Raw genomic sequence first — 14,117 nt, 5'->3', positions numbered from 1 at the left:
AGGCAGGAGGCAGGGTGGGGAGGCACTGGCCTGGGTCCTGGTTCCCTTGGGCTCAAGTGCTGACCCCAGCACCCCTTGGGCTACTTCTCTCACCTCCCAGGTCTCAGGACCCCACACCCCCCTCAGCACCTCAGGAAGCCACAGATGGCAGCAAAGTAGCGGAGCCCTCGGGTGAGCCCCTGCCCTCCACACCCCGTCGCCCTTCCCCGCCGTCCCCGGGCCTTCTACATGCCCATCTGAGGAGCGAGGCAGCACAGAACCTGCTGAGTCTCCAGCCTCTGGGCCTCTCTTCCCCCGCACAGCCCCCTGCCAGGCCTTGGTCAGCGTCGGGGACCTCCAGGCCACCCACAGAGGGACGTGCTCCACCCCCAGCTCCTTGGACAGGTGACCAGCTGGGGCCAGCTGCTGGCCAAGGGGGAGGCGGGTGGAAGCTGACCCTGGGCTGTCCCTGCTGCGGAGCTGCTCTGAAGGGCCCTTGCCGGACACTCCAGGTCCGTGCCGCTGCCTTGGGCCTCGTGGCAGCTGCAGGTTGTGCCTATGGCCACACGTGGGCGCAAGAGAGGGATCCTGGAGCCCAGAGGCCCCCGGGAGCTCAACCTCAGGGGCCAGAAGGCTTCCAGAAGGGGACGGGAGTGTGCTGAGCCCGTGTGGAGCTCCCGTGGACGTGCAGGACTCCCCTGGCTGTGCGCTCCTTCACCGCTTACCCAATGGGCTGGGAGGTGAGAGCGTCCAGCAGGGCATCGGTACCGTAACCCCTCTGACCCTCTTCAGTGCAACCAGAGACCCTGCTACCTCTGTCCCAGCCCCTGGGGCCCACCAGCCCCCCCAGACCGCGGAGGGGGAGAAGAGCCCAGAGCCCTTGGGGCTCCCCCGAAGCCAGAGGTGAGCACGGGGTGGCCTCGTGGGCAGCAGGCATTATGTGGAGAGGTACTGACCTCTCCATGCCCTCTCCCCAACAGTGCCCAGGCCCTTGAGCCGCCTCCGATACCCAATGGCTCTGCCCCGGGAGGGCCGCTGTGCCCGGGCTCCCAGTGAGTGGCTGGGGCAGGTGGACTGGGGGCTGCGGGTAGGGCTTGGAGGGCGGTGGGTGGCTCCTCACACGGCTCTCTCTGTCGGTTCCCAGGTAACTGCCTGGTCCCAGCCGTGGCGGCCAAGTCCTCCGTACTCCATGTGGACCTGCCCGGGTGGGGGGCAGGGCGGGTCCCACGATGGCCCGGTTGCCCCATCACCCCACCCCCGCCCACGCTCTTTCTGGACTCCCAGGAGGCTGGTGCAGGGAGCTAGGCCCCCCACCCCCACCCGCATCTGCACTGAGAAAAGAAATTACGGAGTCTGTCTCCCAGAATAAAGATAAAGAGTCGAGTACAGAGAGAGGAGAGAGAGAGAGAGAGAGAGAGAGACCTATATTATATATTATATATATATATAAATATATATATGTGTTGAGGGGGAGAGAGTGGGCGGGAGGAGAGCCAGAAGGAAGCCAGGCCGAGGGGCGAGGGGGGACCTTCACCGTGTCCCAGCAGGGCCCCTGCACCCTCTCCCCTCCCGCCACGCCCCCGCCCTCCGGTGCAGACGGCCTCTCAGCTCAGGTCACCTCGGGGAGGGCCCGAGTGCGGGCTGTGCCTTTGCCCACCCCCGGCCCCGGACCCTGCACTTTCACCCGAGCTGGGAGCTAAAGGACCCTCTGCCTGGCCCAGCCAGCTCTGTGGGGGCTGGGGTCCCAGTCCCAGGGGGTCCGCCTTGGTGTCATTCCCACGGGGCCCTGATGCACTCACCGAGACCCCCGCACCTCCCGTAGACCCAGAGGCAGGGGTCCGGCTGGGGTCCCCCTCCCATGCCCAAGGGCCTGGGGTCCAGCCCAGCTGCCAAGTGACCTTGTCCCAGCTCCCTCTCCCCAAGCCGGCGTGAGTGTGCGTGTGTTCGTGCTGAGCTTCTATTTCATATTGCAAATATAAATAAATAAAGGAAGACAGTTGAAGACTCCTGCTGCTCAGACCTGGGGTTCTGGGCCCAGGGGTGGGAGAGCCTGAGCCGCTCCCGCACCATGCCACAGGACCCCGGCCCTCCCTCAGCCTTGGGGTGCGAGCCTCAAAGAGTGGAAGGAGGCTCCAAACCTCTGTCCTCTGCTGGGGATGGCGACACCTCTGTTCAGACCAGGAAGGAGTCTCCCAGGAGGAGGAGCCGGGAGTGGCCTGCCTTGTCTGGGACCTGGTCCTGGCAACCATTTCCGGGGACCCAGTGGGTCCATGCCTTCCACGCGGAAAGTTACGGCACAGACCAGGCACGCCTGCCCGACATGTACGTGACATCCAGAGCTGGGGGCCGGCACGGTGACGGTGACCTCGCACAACTCCTTGGTGTGCACTCGTCCAGCAAGCGTTTGTGGCGGAGGCCACCAAGGCCTGTCTGTGCTGCAGGGAAGGAGCTGGGGGAGCCCTGCTGAGGCCAGAGCCCAGACCGCAGGGGTATGGCGGGGAGGGGATGAGGCAGTTTCCGTCCTGCCCCAGCACCCCATCCCTTTGATTGGCTGGCACGGCCCCCCGGGGACGGGGGCCTGTGAGGAGAGTAGGGACCCCTGGGTCCTGAAGGGCACCTTATCAGTGGGTACCAGGCGGCTCCCTGGGCCCTGTTATCAGTCCCAGAGTCCACGGGACGCCCCTTGGGTTAACGTGTAACCACACGCCATCCCCTCCACCCCCAAAGCCACTGGTGCCCACATATGAGCCACTCTCGGGGGGTTATAGGCTGACATGGATGCCGGGAAAAAGGGGCTTCCCCAAGAGTCTCGCTTCTCAGCCCAAGTGAGGACCGTCCAGCGTAGGAGGGACTGGGCCTGGGTTTCTGGGAACCCAAGCAGCCTGGAGGTATTGGGGGGTCCTCCCTTCTGGGAGGCTGGGTCTGTGGGCCTGGATGTCCTGGTCCCTGAGCAGCTCCTCCAACCCTGCAGCGTGGCTGGGGTCCCCAGGTCAGGGTGGGGTGGAAGCCCCAAGACCTGAGTTCTGGTCTGGTGAGGCCTGACCACCAAGGGCTGGAGATTGGCTGAGGCCCCTGAGGCCAGGAGGGTTTTGGAGCCTTGTCTCAGGGGCTGGGGTAAGCCCCAGAGACTCAGCAGCCCCCTTGTCCCCCGAAGCCGCCGTACGTGGGCAGGTGGCTGAGCCTCTTCTTCCTCACCTGTGCTGTCTACCTCCTTCTGTGGACCCCCGAGGCCCCACCGTCCTGGGTCGGCGCCCTGGTCAAGTGCCTGCCTGTCCTCTGCCTGGTGGTGCTCCTGCGGGCCGTGCGCTCCAGTGCGCTCCTGCAGGGGGGCCTCCTGTGCTCGGCCGTGGGGGACGCCTTCCTCCTCTGGCCCGCGACCTTCCTCTACGGTGAGTGGGGCCGCACTGCCCCTGTCAGACCCCACACAGAGGGGTCTGGGGCGCAGGGGGCTGCTCCCCGATAGAGTGCCTGCCATGAGCGGGCAGCGTTGAAAGGCACAGGGGCCAGCAGTGACCGAGACACACGCAAACCCCTGTCCTCATGGAGCCCTTGTTCCACTGAGAGTCAGGCAGTGTCCCCTTAGGAGGCGTGAGTGGTGCGGAGGGGAAACAAAAGCAAGGGACTAGGGGTTGCTGTCGTGAGTAGACCAGTTGAGGACAGCCTTGCTGAGAATATAATGTCTTGAAGAGGGTGCGGGAGCCAGCTTGTGTCCATCCGGGGAAGGCTGGTCCAGGCAGAGGGTCCAGCCAGTGCAAAGGCCCTGGGGTGGGGGCACGCGGTGTGTCTTCCAAGTGGCCTGGTGAGTGGAGCTGAGCAGAATGGACAATCGGTGGGCAGCTGTGAGCAGAGTAAGGACAGAACGCAGCGTGCGTTTTAGAATCGCTCTCGGGCCAAGGGCGGGGAAAAGGGAGACAACCACGGAGGCCGGTGCAGTAATCCTGGAGGATGAGGGTGCTGGGGCCAGGAGAGGAGCTGGTGCTCCGGCACAGTCCTGTCCTTCAGGCTCTGGGCAGCGAGCTGAGTTGGGGAAGCAGGACTCGGCGGTTCACGGGGCGCCCCCACCCCTGTCTCCTCCAGGCGTGGCCGCCTTTGCTGTGGCCCACTTGCTCTACATCCGGGCCTTCGGCCTCACTCCCCTGCGGCCAGGCCTCCTGCTGCCCATCGTGCTGGCCTCGGTGCCGTACTGCGGCCTCCTGCTGCTGCACCTCTCACCCGGCATGGTGCCGCCCCTGACGGCCTACGCCCTGGCCCTGGCCACCATGCTGTGGCGTGGCCTGGCCAGAGGTGGGAGCGCCAGCTGGGGCGCCCTGCTCTTCACGCTCTCCGATGCTGTGCTGGCCTGGGACACATTCGTCCAGCCCCTGCCCCACGCCCGCATGGTGGTCATGGCCACCTACTACTCCGCCCAGGTCCTCATCGCCTTGTCGGCCTTCCAGAGCCCTGGGCTCCAGACCAACTGACCAGGGGCCGAGGCGGGCGGGTGTCTGCCCCTTCCCCTCCTGCAAGGACCTGGGCCTCCCAGACCTGCCCCCCTGGCCTGCCTGAGAAACATCCCCGGGGGCGGAAGCCAGGCTCCCCGGCCTCCTGTCTGCAGGCGCTGGTCCTCTGGAGATGTGTGGGAGCTGTTCGCACAACTCCGAATCCACCGCCAAGTTCCCGCCACCTCCCCGCCGTCCTGACTCCAGGCCCCCACCCAGACCCGCGCTGTGCCCTCCCGCCACCTGCCCTCTTCCCTCTGGCCCTAAGCTTTTTTGTTGCCTGAGTAAAGTGGACTTTGAAACTACGACATCTCCGTTATTTTGAGTGGGGTGTTGGGGGAGGGGTGATCACAATAATAACAACAAACAGTTCTTTTTTTTCTGCAACAAAATTTACCGTTGTAACCATTTTTAAGTACGATTCAGTGACGTTAAGGATATTGACAGTGTCGTGCACTGCATCTTTTTTTATTCTCGTGGTAAGAGCACTTACTGTGAGGTGTATCCTCGTAGCACATTTGTACGTGTCCAGTGCGGTATTGTTAGCTATGCACACAGCAGACTCCCCGTGAGCAGGCCTCGTGCCCGGGGCTGGTGGGACATGGAATCCACCCCTGCCCCGGGCCCTGTGTGGGGACCAGCAGGGCTTCACTGTGCCCGTTGTACAGATGAGTTTACAGATCTGAGGCTGAGAGGAGGCTGGTCGGTATGTTAGTTTCCTACAGCTGCTGTCACAAACTGCTGCCAACTGGGCGGCTTAAAACAACAGAAGTTCAGTCTCTCCCAGGTCTGGAGGCCAGACGTCCAAAATAAGGGCGGCATCAGGGCTGCTGCTTCCAAGACTCAAGGGGACGATCCTTCCCGCCTCTGCCAGCCCCTGGTGGCCCTGGCCATCCCTGGTGTTCCTTGATCTCTGCCTCCATCCTCACAGGGCATTCTCCCTCTGGCTCTGTCGTCCCAAAGGACACCAGTCGTGGCATTTAGTCCCACCCTAAATCCAGGGTGATCACATGTTGAGATCCTTAATTACATCTGCAAAGACTGTTTCTCAAGAACATTACATCCATAGGTACTGGGGCTTGGGACTTGGACTCATCTCTGTGGGGGACACAGTTCAACCCACTAGAGTCACATAGAGTATCAGCAGAGGAGAGGTTGAGGTGAGGAGACTCGAAGATGAGGGGACCTTGGAGGAAGGAGTGGGTAATAACAGAGTGGGAACGGAGTACTAAGGAAGGAAGAACCCAGGTGTGGCCCTCGTGCTGGCTGTGACCTTGGCAGCCCACTGCCCCTCTCAGCCTCAGGTTCTGCATCTGAGAACATGAAGTGGTCAGAGCTGCTCTCCAAACCCTAGTCGACTTCTGCATCTGTGATGTGTTTTTAGGGACTCTTATGGCAGAGAGGAGACTTGTACCTCCATGATGTACATTTACGTACTCTTACAGCAGAGAGGAGACTTCTGTGTCCATGATGTACTTCAAGGGACTCTTAGGAGACTTTCTACATCCATTATGTGCTTTTAGGGACCCACAGAACCCAGTCCTGCTTTTTAGTCCCTACCTCACCTTCAGGCAAGTGTGCCTGCTCACCATACAGGAAGGCCTAGGGCCAGATGAGGCAAGCATGCTGTGGTGTGACCTGCTCAGGGGTGGGTTTTCTGGGTGGGGTGCCCTGCTCTTCACAATCTGAGATGGCTGGGACACCTTCATTCAACCCCTGCCCCACACTGCTTGGTGGTCACGACTGCCTGCTATGCTGCCAGGTCCTCATCGCTCTGTTGGCCATCAAGAGTGGCAGGCTCTCTACAGACTAACTGGGTGGGGTGGGGAGTAAATAAAGTGGGCACCTCTCTTCCCCTCCTAAAGGGCCCCCCAGAACAACCTCCACCCCAGCGAAAAATGCCAAGGAGTACGTTCCCAGCCTCCATCTGTTTGAAGACCATGTTCTATTTTATTTATTTATTTATTTATTTATTTATTTATTTATTTATTTGTGAGGAAGATCAGCCCTGAGCTAACATCCATGCCAATCCTCCTCTTTTTGCTGAGGAAGACTGGCCCTGGGCTAACATCCGTGCCCATCTTTCTCCACTTTACATGGGACACGGCCTCAGCATGGCCTGACAAGCGGTGCATCGGTGCGCGCCCGGGATCCAAACCCAGGCCGCCAGCAGTGCAGGGGGCGCACTTAACCGCTACGCCACGGGCCAGCCCAGTTGTTTGCCCTTTGAGTCCCTGGCGCTTGTTCAGCCTACGGTCCAGCCTGCAGGAAGCTGCAGATGTTGGGTAAGTAGCTGAGGGGTTGGTTCAAAATGGTGAATGGATATGGATTTAGTTCTTGAAGGAACCATACAGGGAGAGGAAAGTATGAAGCAGAGGGACTAACAGCCGCAGAGCAAGAATGGGTGGAAACGTGGGGCGATTGAAGGGGGTCATGAACTGGTGGTGGACCGGGGACAGGGTTGGTGGCTGGAGTGGGCTAAAGAGAGGATTGCCACAGGAGGGCGTAAAGAGAGTTTGGCCTCTCCTGGGTATATACCCAACAGAACTAAACACATACACCCACACAAAAACTGCAATGTGGATATTCAAGCAGCATTATTCATAATGGCCAAAAGCGGGGGACCCAAATGTCCATCAGTTGGTGAATGGATAAACCAACTGTGGTATAGCCATACAACAGAATACTATTCAGCCGTGAAAAGGAATGAAGTATGGATTTTGGGTGGTTATCATGTGTCAATGTAAGTTCATCAATTGGAACAAATGTACCACTCTGGTGGGGGATGTGGTTAATGGGGGAGGCTATGCATGGGTGGGCGCTGTGGGTATATGGGAAATCTCTGTACCTTTCACTCAATTTTGCTGTGAACCTAAAAGTGCAGGTAAAAATAACTAGGTCATGGGCTGGCAAATTTTTCCTGTAAAGGGCCAGATAATAACCACTTTGTGGGTCCAGAGACAAAATCGAGGATATTATGTAGGTACTTAATAAAAGAAAAGACAAATTTTCACAAATTTTTTATTGATGCAGTTAAAAATATAACGTTCATGGGGCCGGCCCAGTGGTGCAGCGGTTAAGTTCACGTGCTCCGTTTCAGCGGCCCAGGGTTCACAGGTTCAGATAGATCCCAGGCGCACACTAATGCACTCCTTGTCAAGCCATGCTGTGGCGGCATCCCATATAAAGTAGAGGAAGATGGGCACGGATGTTAGCCCAGGGCCAATCTTCCTCAGCAAAAAGAGGGGGATTGGCAACAGATGTTAGCTCAGGGTTGATCTTCCTCACACACACACACACACAAAAAGCATAAAAAAATATATAACATTCGTAACTGAATGCAATTTTTTGTAATACTAATGAGAAGAATGGTGTGTTAGTTTGCTAGGGCTGCCGTAACAAAGTACCACAAACTGAATGGCTTAAACAACAGAAATTTATTGTCTCAGTTCTGGAAGCCAGAAGTCCAAGATCAAGGTGTCAGCAGATTTGGTTCCTTTACAGGTCTGTGAGGAAGAATCTGCTCCATGCTTCTCTCCGAGCTTCTGGTGGTTTGCTGGCAATCTTTGGCATTCCTTGGCTTCGCTAGGGTCCATTCCCACAGAGAACCAATTACTTCCTGTCAGTCATAGCCCCTTAAAAACAAAAAAATGGGTCTGTGGAATATTATTTGGTCATAAAAAAGGAATAAACTTCTGTTATATGCTGCAAAATGCATGAACCTTGAAAACATTACACTAAGTGAAAGACGGAACACCAGTTCCAAAATATCATTATTATAGGATTCCATTTATATGAAATATTCAGAATAGGAAAGCCAAAGAGACAGAAGTAGATTCCTGGTTGCCTGGGGCTGGGGGCGTGGATGGCACGATGAGGGGGTGAGAGCTAAATACAGAGGTGGAGACACCTTGGATTCTGGTTGCCCCTCCCCTACTGAAGATGTAGTTAAAAGAACCCTTCAACATCATGGTAAGACTTCAAGAAACTCCCAAATTGTTACTCAGGGCAGACTTGAGTGGCTGGCGGGGCAGGCAGGTTCTGCTGATGGGGGAAAGGAGAATAAATCCCCATTTCCTTCCTCCTGCCCAGTGAAATCCGTCCATCTGCTCCAGATCTTCAAAGGGCATCCTGGTTGAGTGTTTTGCTGATCACATCAGGAGAAGGACAAAGGAAGTGTCAACTGAAAAAGCAAATTTGCCTGTTATTTGATCTCAAAAAGAGTTTATTTGGGGATAGCCAAAAGAATTGCAATTCAGGATGTGCATGCTATGGTGAACCACAAGCAAATCCAGAAAACAAAGGAGGGGGCCGCTTTTATAGAGAAAGACGGGGAGCAGGCAAGGGCCCTCCTAAACTAAAGTCCTTTGGGCGAAAGTAGCAGTTCAGGGTGGCAACAGCTTCTCATTGGCTGAGCTCCCGTGTTTCTCATCGGCTGGGCTGTTGCCAGGTGGGGAGAGAAATCTTCCCTCAATAAGAAAGTAGTTGTACTTGTGTGCAATGCAAGCCTCAACCCCTTCCTGGTTGAGGTAATTGACGATGTGTGATGTGGGTTGAGAGCACCCCCTACAGACCTTCCTGACCAAAAAAAATGGTTTCTTTTATTGATTTTCACAGAAGGCAACCATGGCTTTGCCCAGAACTTCCAGGTATGGTGGCAGCTTTGGGAACTGAGTTGGGAGTCCTTGGTGCCCAAGCCTTTCAGGCCTTTCCTATTCACGTTTGTACATGTCCCTCCTCCATAGTACAAATGAAGATCCCCACTCGAAGCAAGCTTCACGTTGGCCATCCTGCCACCTGGAAGCTCCCTTCCTCAGGCTCCCCAGGCTCGCCTTCTTGCTTCAGTTATTGAGAGAAGGGAGCCAGGACACCTGAGTTCTCCTACAATATGAGGCAGGCTTCCATAATTTCCTGAATCCTTCAATCCTGGGTCCCCACAGATATGGCTGGGAGAAAGGAAAACAAGGGCTGAATTGGACGGAGGGGCAACGAAGTAGGAGTCTGGACTGGTTCACCAGCAGATCAGAGAAGATCTAATCCCAAGTTCAAGACAGTGGGAAGGGAGTGAGCTTGTGTGAAAAGCTGGACTGGATCATTGACTGTGGACTGGATCTTGACTGACATCTTGACAAGACTGATGACTTGACACACACAATCAAATTCACGTTAAGTGATATTTCCCGAGTCCTTCAGTGTCCAGGTGCCGAGTTGGCCCCGTGGCTCCAGAGATGGATAGACTTGTCTCTAGCCTCATGAAGTTCCCACTCCGACAAAAAAAAAAAAAAGGAGAAATAGACGTAGCCATATACAATGTTACGAGTATTATAATAAGAGATTTGCTTAGTTAAGCTCATGCAGGAGGGAGTGGTCACCTGTGTGTGAGGTCAACCAGAAGGGGAAGGAGCAGCAGGCATTGGGTGGTGGAGAAAGAACTTGCCAGACAGAGGGGACGGCATGTGCAAAGACCTAGAGTGTGCAAACAGCCTGGAGTGCCTACAAAAAACATTAAGAACTTCTGTGTAGCTGGAGCAAAGCTAGGAGAGGAGGCTGGTGAGGTGGGAAGGGAGCAAATCAGAAAGAACTCAAATGGTAAAACACACTTCATTCATTCATTCATTCATTCATTTAACTAATATTTATTGAGAAACCAAAAAATCTGCATAAATATCTCTTACAGTAAGGACAAATGGCTAACCAACTGCGAGGTGGACCAGCATGATGTTGTATGGCATGACGGGGTGATCGAGGTCCCAGAGGGAGCCAGAGAGAGGCCCAGTGTGCTGCTGTCCCTGTCAGGTGAAAGAACACTGCCCTTGCTAACCAGCATACAGGAAAAAAGCATTTTCCACTTCCTTAGCTGCATACCAGGGCCAGGGGCTGTGTTAATTTGCTGAAGGAGTCCCGGTCTTCAGAAGAGAAGCTACCACTCACAGGATCACCTGATTAAGTTGAACATATCCACTTCCATTGCCCAAGATCCCTTGACTTCTACATAGACCAATCATGGGAATGGAAGGAGCATGCCGTAGGAATTCCCACAGCTGCATCTCCCAGGGTTTGACGGTAGCACCAATCTGCTATTTCCCTGAGTGCTATTTCCTTGGAAAGGTTGGAAATGTTCTAGTGGCTTCCATTGATCCTTCCCACCATAAAAGTCCTCACACCACGGATCAAGGAAACCCAAGTGTTGGGTCTACCATTTTATTTCATTTATTTACTTATTTAAGTATTTTTTTTGTGTGAGGAAGACCAGCCCTGAGCTCACATCCGATGCCAATCCTCTTTGCTGAGAAAGACAGGCCCTGAGCTAACATCCGTGCCCATCTTCCTCCTCTTTATATGGGATGCCGCCACAGCATGGCTTGACAAGCGATGCATCGGTGCGCTCCCAGGATCTGAACCTGCGAAACCCGGGCTGCCACACAGCAGAGTGTGAGCACTTAACCTCTGCTCCACCGGGCCGGCCCCATCTACCATTTTATGAGTATGTCTATTCCAACTACACTCTCAAGAACTGAGAAAGGGACCACACAGTATTTTTCCAGTCCACACAGCCCACTGTATGAGAATCTCGGGCAACCCTCCATTTTTTACCTGAACCCCCCCCCCCACAAGGCACCAGTCAGGTCATGGACCACAGTGGCATTTTGTGCCTTTATAGATTAGTATTGATTCAGAACCAGCATCTAGCAACCCTTACCTTCCCTTTTCCTAATTCACAGTCACGTTGAAGTTGGCCTCCAGGAAGTCAGGAGGAAGATTTACAACATACACTTTGGTTAGTATCAGCGGGTCCTTCCTGAAGGAAAAGCATCCCCTACATTAAAGGCGCTCCAAATCTGAGAACTGGCTCTGGTCTAGCAACTGGTATGAGGCTGCACGGGGTGTATGTGTTGGTGCCCAACCCGGATCTCCTTTAATGGCACAAAACACCCATCTCCTAGCTCCTAGGAGTGTCAGCTGCTCACAGATGACTCATTCTTAAGAGAATTGCCTTTGACCTAACAGAAACTGTCTTACCGGGAAGGTTATGAAACTTTCACCCCTGGAGAAACCCATAGACATAGCTGGGGGTACAAAGTTCAGACCCTCGCCCCCATGGGTAGATTACTCTCAAGTCATAGCCTCACTCAGCTCCTTCCCTTGCGCCATACTTCTTCCCTCACGCCCTTTCTCCTAAAAGCAAACCCTCAAAAAAAATGGTGAGCATCCTTGTCTCAGTCTCTGCTTCCAGAACACATGAGCTAAGGCACTGAGACGAGCCACCAGGGTGACTCAAGTCTATGCCTGCTCATCAGACCCAGAGAAACCATCGTTATACAGATCAAGCACCTCTTGTGCTTACCATCACGCTTGTAAGAAGGGATGAAAAGAACTCGAGTCTGGAGGGTTGTGCCAACTGGGGCTCCCCACAGTGACTCCGTGGAGAGTTTTGTTCTTAAGGGCAGAAGAAGAGAAGAAAGATCCTGCGTGTTTCATTTCTGGTGTGCCTTCCCCGTGCACGGGAATCTGCCTACATGGGGAAGAAGCAGCTGGGTTGTGTACAGGCAACTCTGTGGAGAAGTTGGGTTTTGAAGAGAGGGCAGATGAAGGATGACAGGCTGGTGGCGGTGGAGTCGAGAGAGGTGATTCTTTTCTTTTTAGGCAGGGAAAGTAAGCCTCTGTACAAGTTGATAGGAAGATCTGGGTGGGGGGGGAGAGACTGAGAGAAACAAAGATACGGGAAAGAGAAAAAGGCTGGAACAGAAACCTAAGCTGTTGAGAGGAGATCTGATCCATTGCCCACTGACTGGGCATTTGGGGAATATTTTAACCAGACTCTTCATTATACAGATGGGGGAAATTTCCCAAGAACAGTCTTGTGAGAACTGAGTTCTGCAGTTAAAATGGGATGTCTCTTCAAATAATATATATTTTCTGGGGCCGGCCCGGTGGCGCAAGTGGTTAAGTGCATGTGCTCTTCTGCGGCGGCCTGGGGTTCGCCGGTTCGGATCCCGGGTGTGCAGCAACGCACCGCTTGGCAAGCCGTGCTGTGGCGGCGTCCCATATAAAGTGGAGGAAGATGGGCACCGATGTTAGCCCAGGGCCAGTCTTCCTCAGCAAAAAAAAAAAAAAAAAGGAGGATTGGCAGATGTTAGCACAGGGCTGATCTTCCTCACACACACACACACACACAAAAGTAACATATATTTTCTGAGTATAAAATATGCTTATGTAGGGGGCCGGCCCGGTGGCACAAGCAGTTGGGTGCACTCGCTCTGCTGTGGCTGCCCGGGGTTCGCCAGTTTGGATCCCGGGCGTGCACCAATGCACCCCTTGTCAGGCCATGCTGTGGCAGGCGTCCCGTGTAGAGTGGAGGAAGATGGGCATGGATGTTGGCCCACGGCCAGTCTTCCTCAGCAAAAAGAGGAGGATTGGCAGATGTTAGCTCAGGGCCGATCTTCCTCTCACACACAAAAATATATGCTTATGTAATGAAAGCTTTAAATCAGAGAAAGCATAAGGAAAATTAAAAATTCTTGTAGGGCCAGCCTTGTGGCATAGTGGTTAAGTTCAGCGCCCTCTGCTTTAGCGGCCAGGGTTCAGTCCCTGGGCATGGACCTACACCACTCATCAGCCATGCTGTGGCAGTGACCCACATACAAAAAAACCAAAAAATAGAGGAAGATTAGCCACAGATGTCAGCTCTGGGTGAACCTTCCTCAGCAAAAAAAAAAAAAAGTCTTGTATAGTTCCAATCGTAGGGTATTCAGGAATGCCCTGGGGTCAAGGGTGAGATGCATGAATCCACACATCTCAGGGGTGTGCAAGAGGAGTGAGTGAAGGGCAGGCAAAGTTCAGGCTTAGTGGCAAGTATTGAATTCCCAGGTCACATCGCCTCTGGGCCCCAGCCTCCTCCCCTGAAGTGAGAACAAAGTCCAAAAACTGAGATGCTCCAGAGCAGCACAGTACGTGTTAATTCCTTCTCCTTTCTCATTTGTAACGTGTGCTTGACGCATGGGGACTGATATTACAGAAAGTGATAAAAATGGCCAACATTCATGAAATGATTACTATGTACAAATATGATGGGGTAGCCACGTCCATCCAAGACGTGGTCCTCACTTTCTGGTTTTCACATTTTTGGGGAGTCCCCTCCCACATGGAAGAGGTTGACCAGGGTAATGAGTTGGATATGCCAGAAATGGTGGTGTCTGCCTTCTGAAGCCATAAAAGACACGGAGTTCTGTCTTGTTCTCTCTCCTGGACCGTTGACTCTGGGGGAAGCTGGGAGCCATGTTGTGAGGATGCTCAGGATGCATCACAGTGAGATCCACGTGGTGAAGAGCTGAGGCCTCCTGCCAACAGCTGTGCAAGTGAACCGTCATGGAAGTGGATCTTCCAGCCCCAGTCAAGCCTTCAGATGAACGCAGCCCCAGCAAACCTCTTGACAGCAACCTCACAAAAACTCTGAGCTGGAACCACCAGGCCAGACCACTACTGAATTCCTTGCACACAGAACCTGAGAGACAGTAAGTGTTTATTGTGGTTTAAGCCACTAAGTCTTGGGGTAGTTTATTACACACTAATAGACAACTTATATATATGTATTTCCTCAGTATATCTCACCACAACTTTTTGAAGTAGACAGTGTTTTAAAATTTTATTTTTGTTAAGCAC

The 14,117-nt window shown here is 54.2% G+C and overlaps 2 protein-coding genes across 7 annotated transcripts in view; both read left to right on the top strand.

Annotated features, from left to right (window-relative positions):
• PPP6R1 (protein phosphatase 6 regulatory subunit 1) overlaps positions 1-1,975 on the top strand; it is a 34,164-nt gene extending 32,189 nt beyond the window's left edge. For 4 of the 6 annotated variants that reach the window (XM_058530302.1, XM_058530299.1, XM_058530300.1 and 1 more), the window contains exons 20-24: positions 101-171; positions 303-384; positions 772-882; positions 960-1,031; positions 1,124-1,975. In XM_058530302.1, coding sequence (XP_058386285.1) covers positions 101-171; positions 303-384; positions 772-882; positions 960-1,031; positions 1,124-1,127 — 340 coding nt within the window. In that variant the 3' untranslated portion in view covers positions 1,128-1,975. Of the gene's footprint in view, positions 1-100; positions 172-302; positions 385-771; positions 883-959; positions 1,036-1,123 lie in introns of those variants that run through there. The other 2 variants (XM_058530304.1, XM_058530301.1) reach the window with 2 other exon arrangements.
• Positions 1,976-2,047: 72 nt separating this feature from the next.
• TMEM86B (transmembrane protein 86B) lies at positions 2,048-6,100 on the top strand. Its single transcript, XM_058530780.1, has 4 exons — positions 2,048-2,407; positions 2,748-2,804; positions 3,134-3,368; positions 4,057-6,100. Exons 1-4 carry the CDS (start codon positions 2,048-2,050, stop codon positions 4,437-4,439), a joined length of 1,035 nt encoding a protein of 344 aa, XP_058386763.1. The 3' UTR covers positions 4,440-6,100.
• Positions 6,101-14,117: the final 8,017 nt, after the last annotated feature.

Source organism: Diceros bicornis, chromosome 34 (genome assembly GCF_020826845.1).
Source record: "Diceros bicornis minor isolate mBicDic1 chromosome 34, mDicBic1.mat.cur, whole genome shotgun sequence".
NCBI lineage: Eukaryota > Metazoa > Chordata > Mammalia > Perissodactyla > Rhinocerotidae > Diceros > Diceros bicornis.
This window is presented reverse-complemented; position numbering and strand designations above follow the sequence as displayed.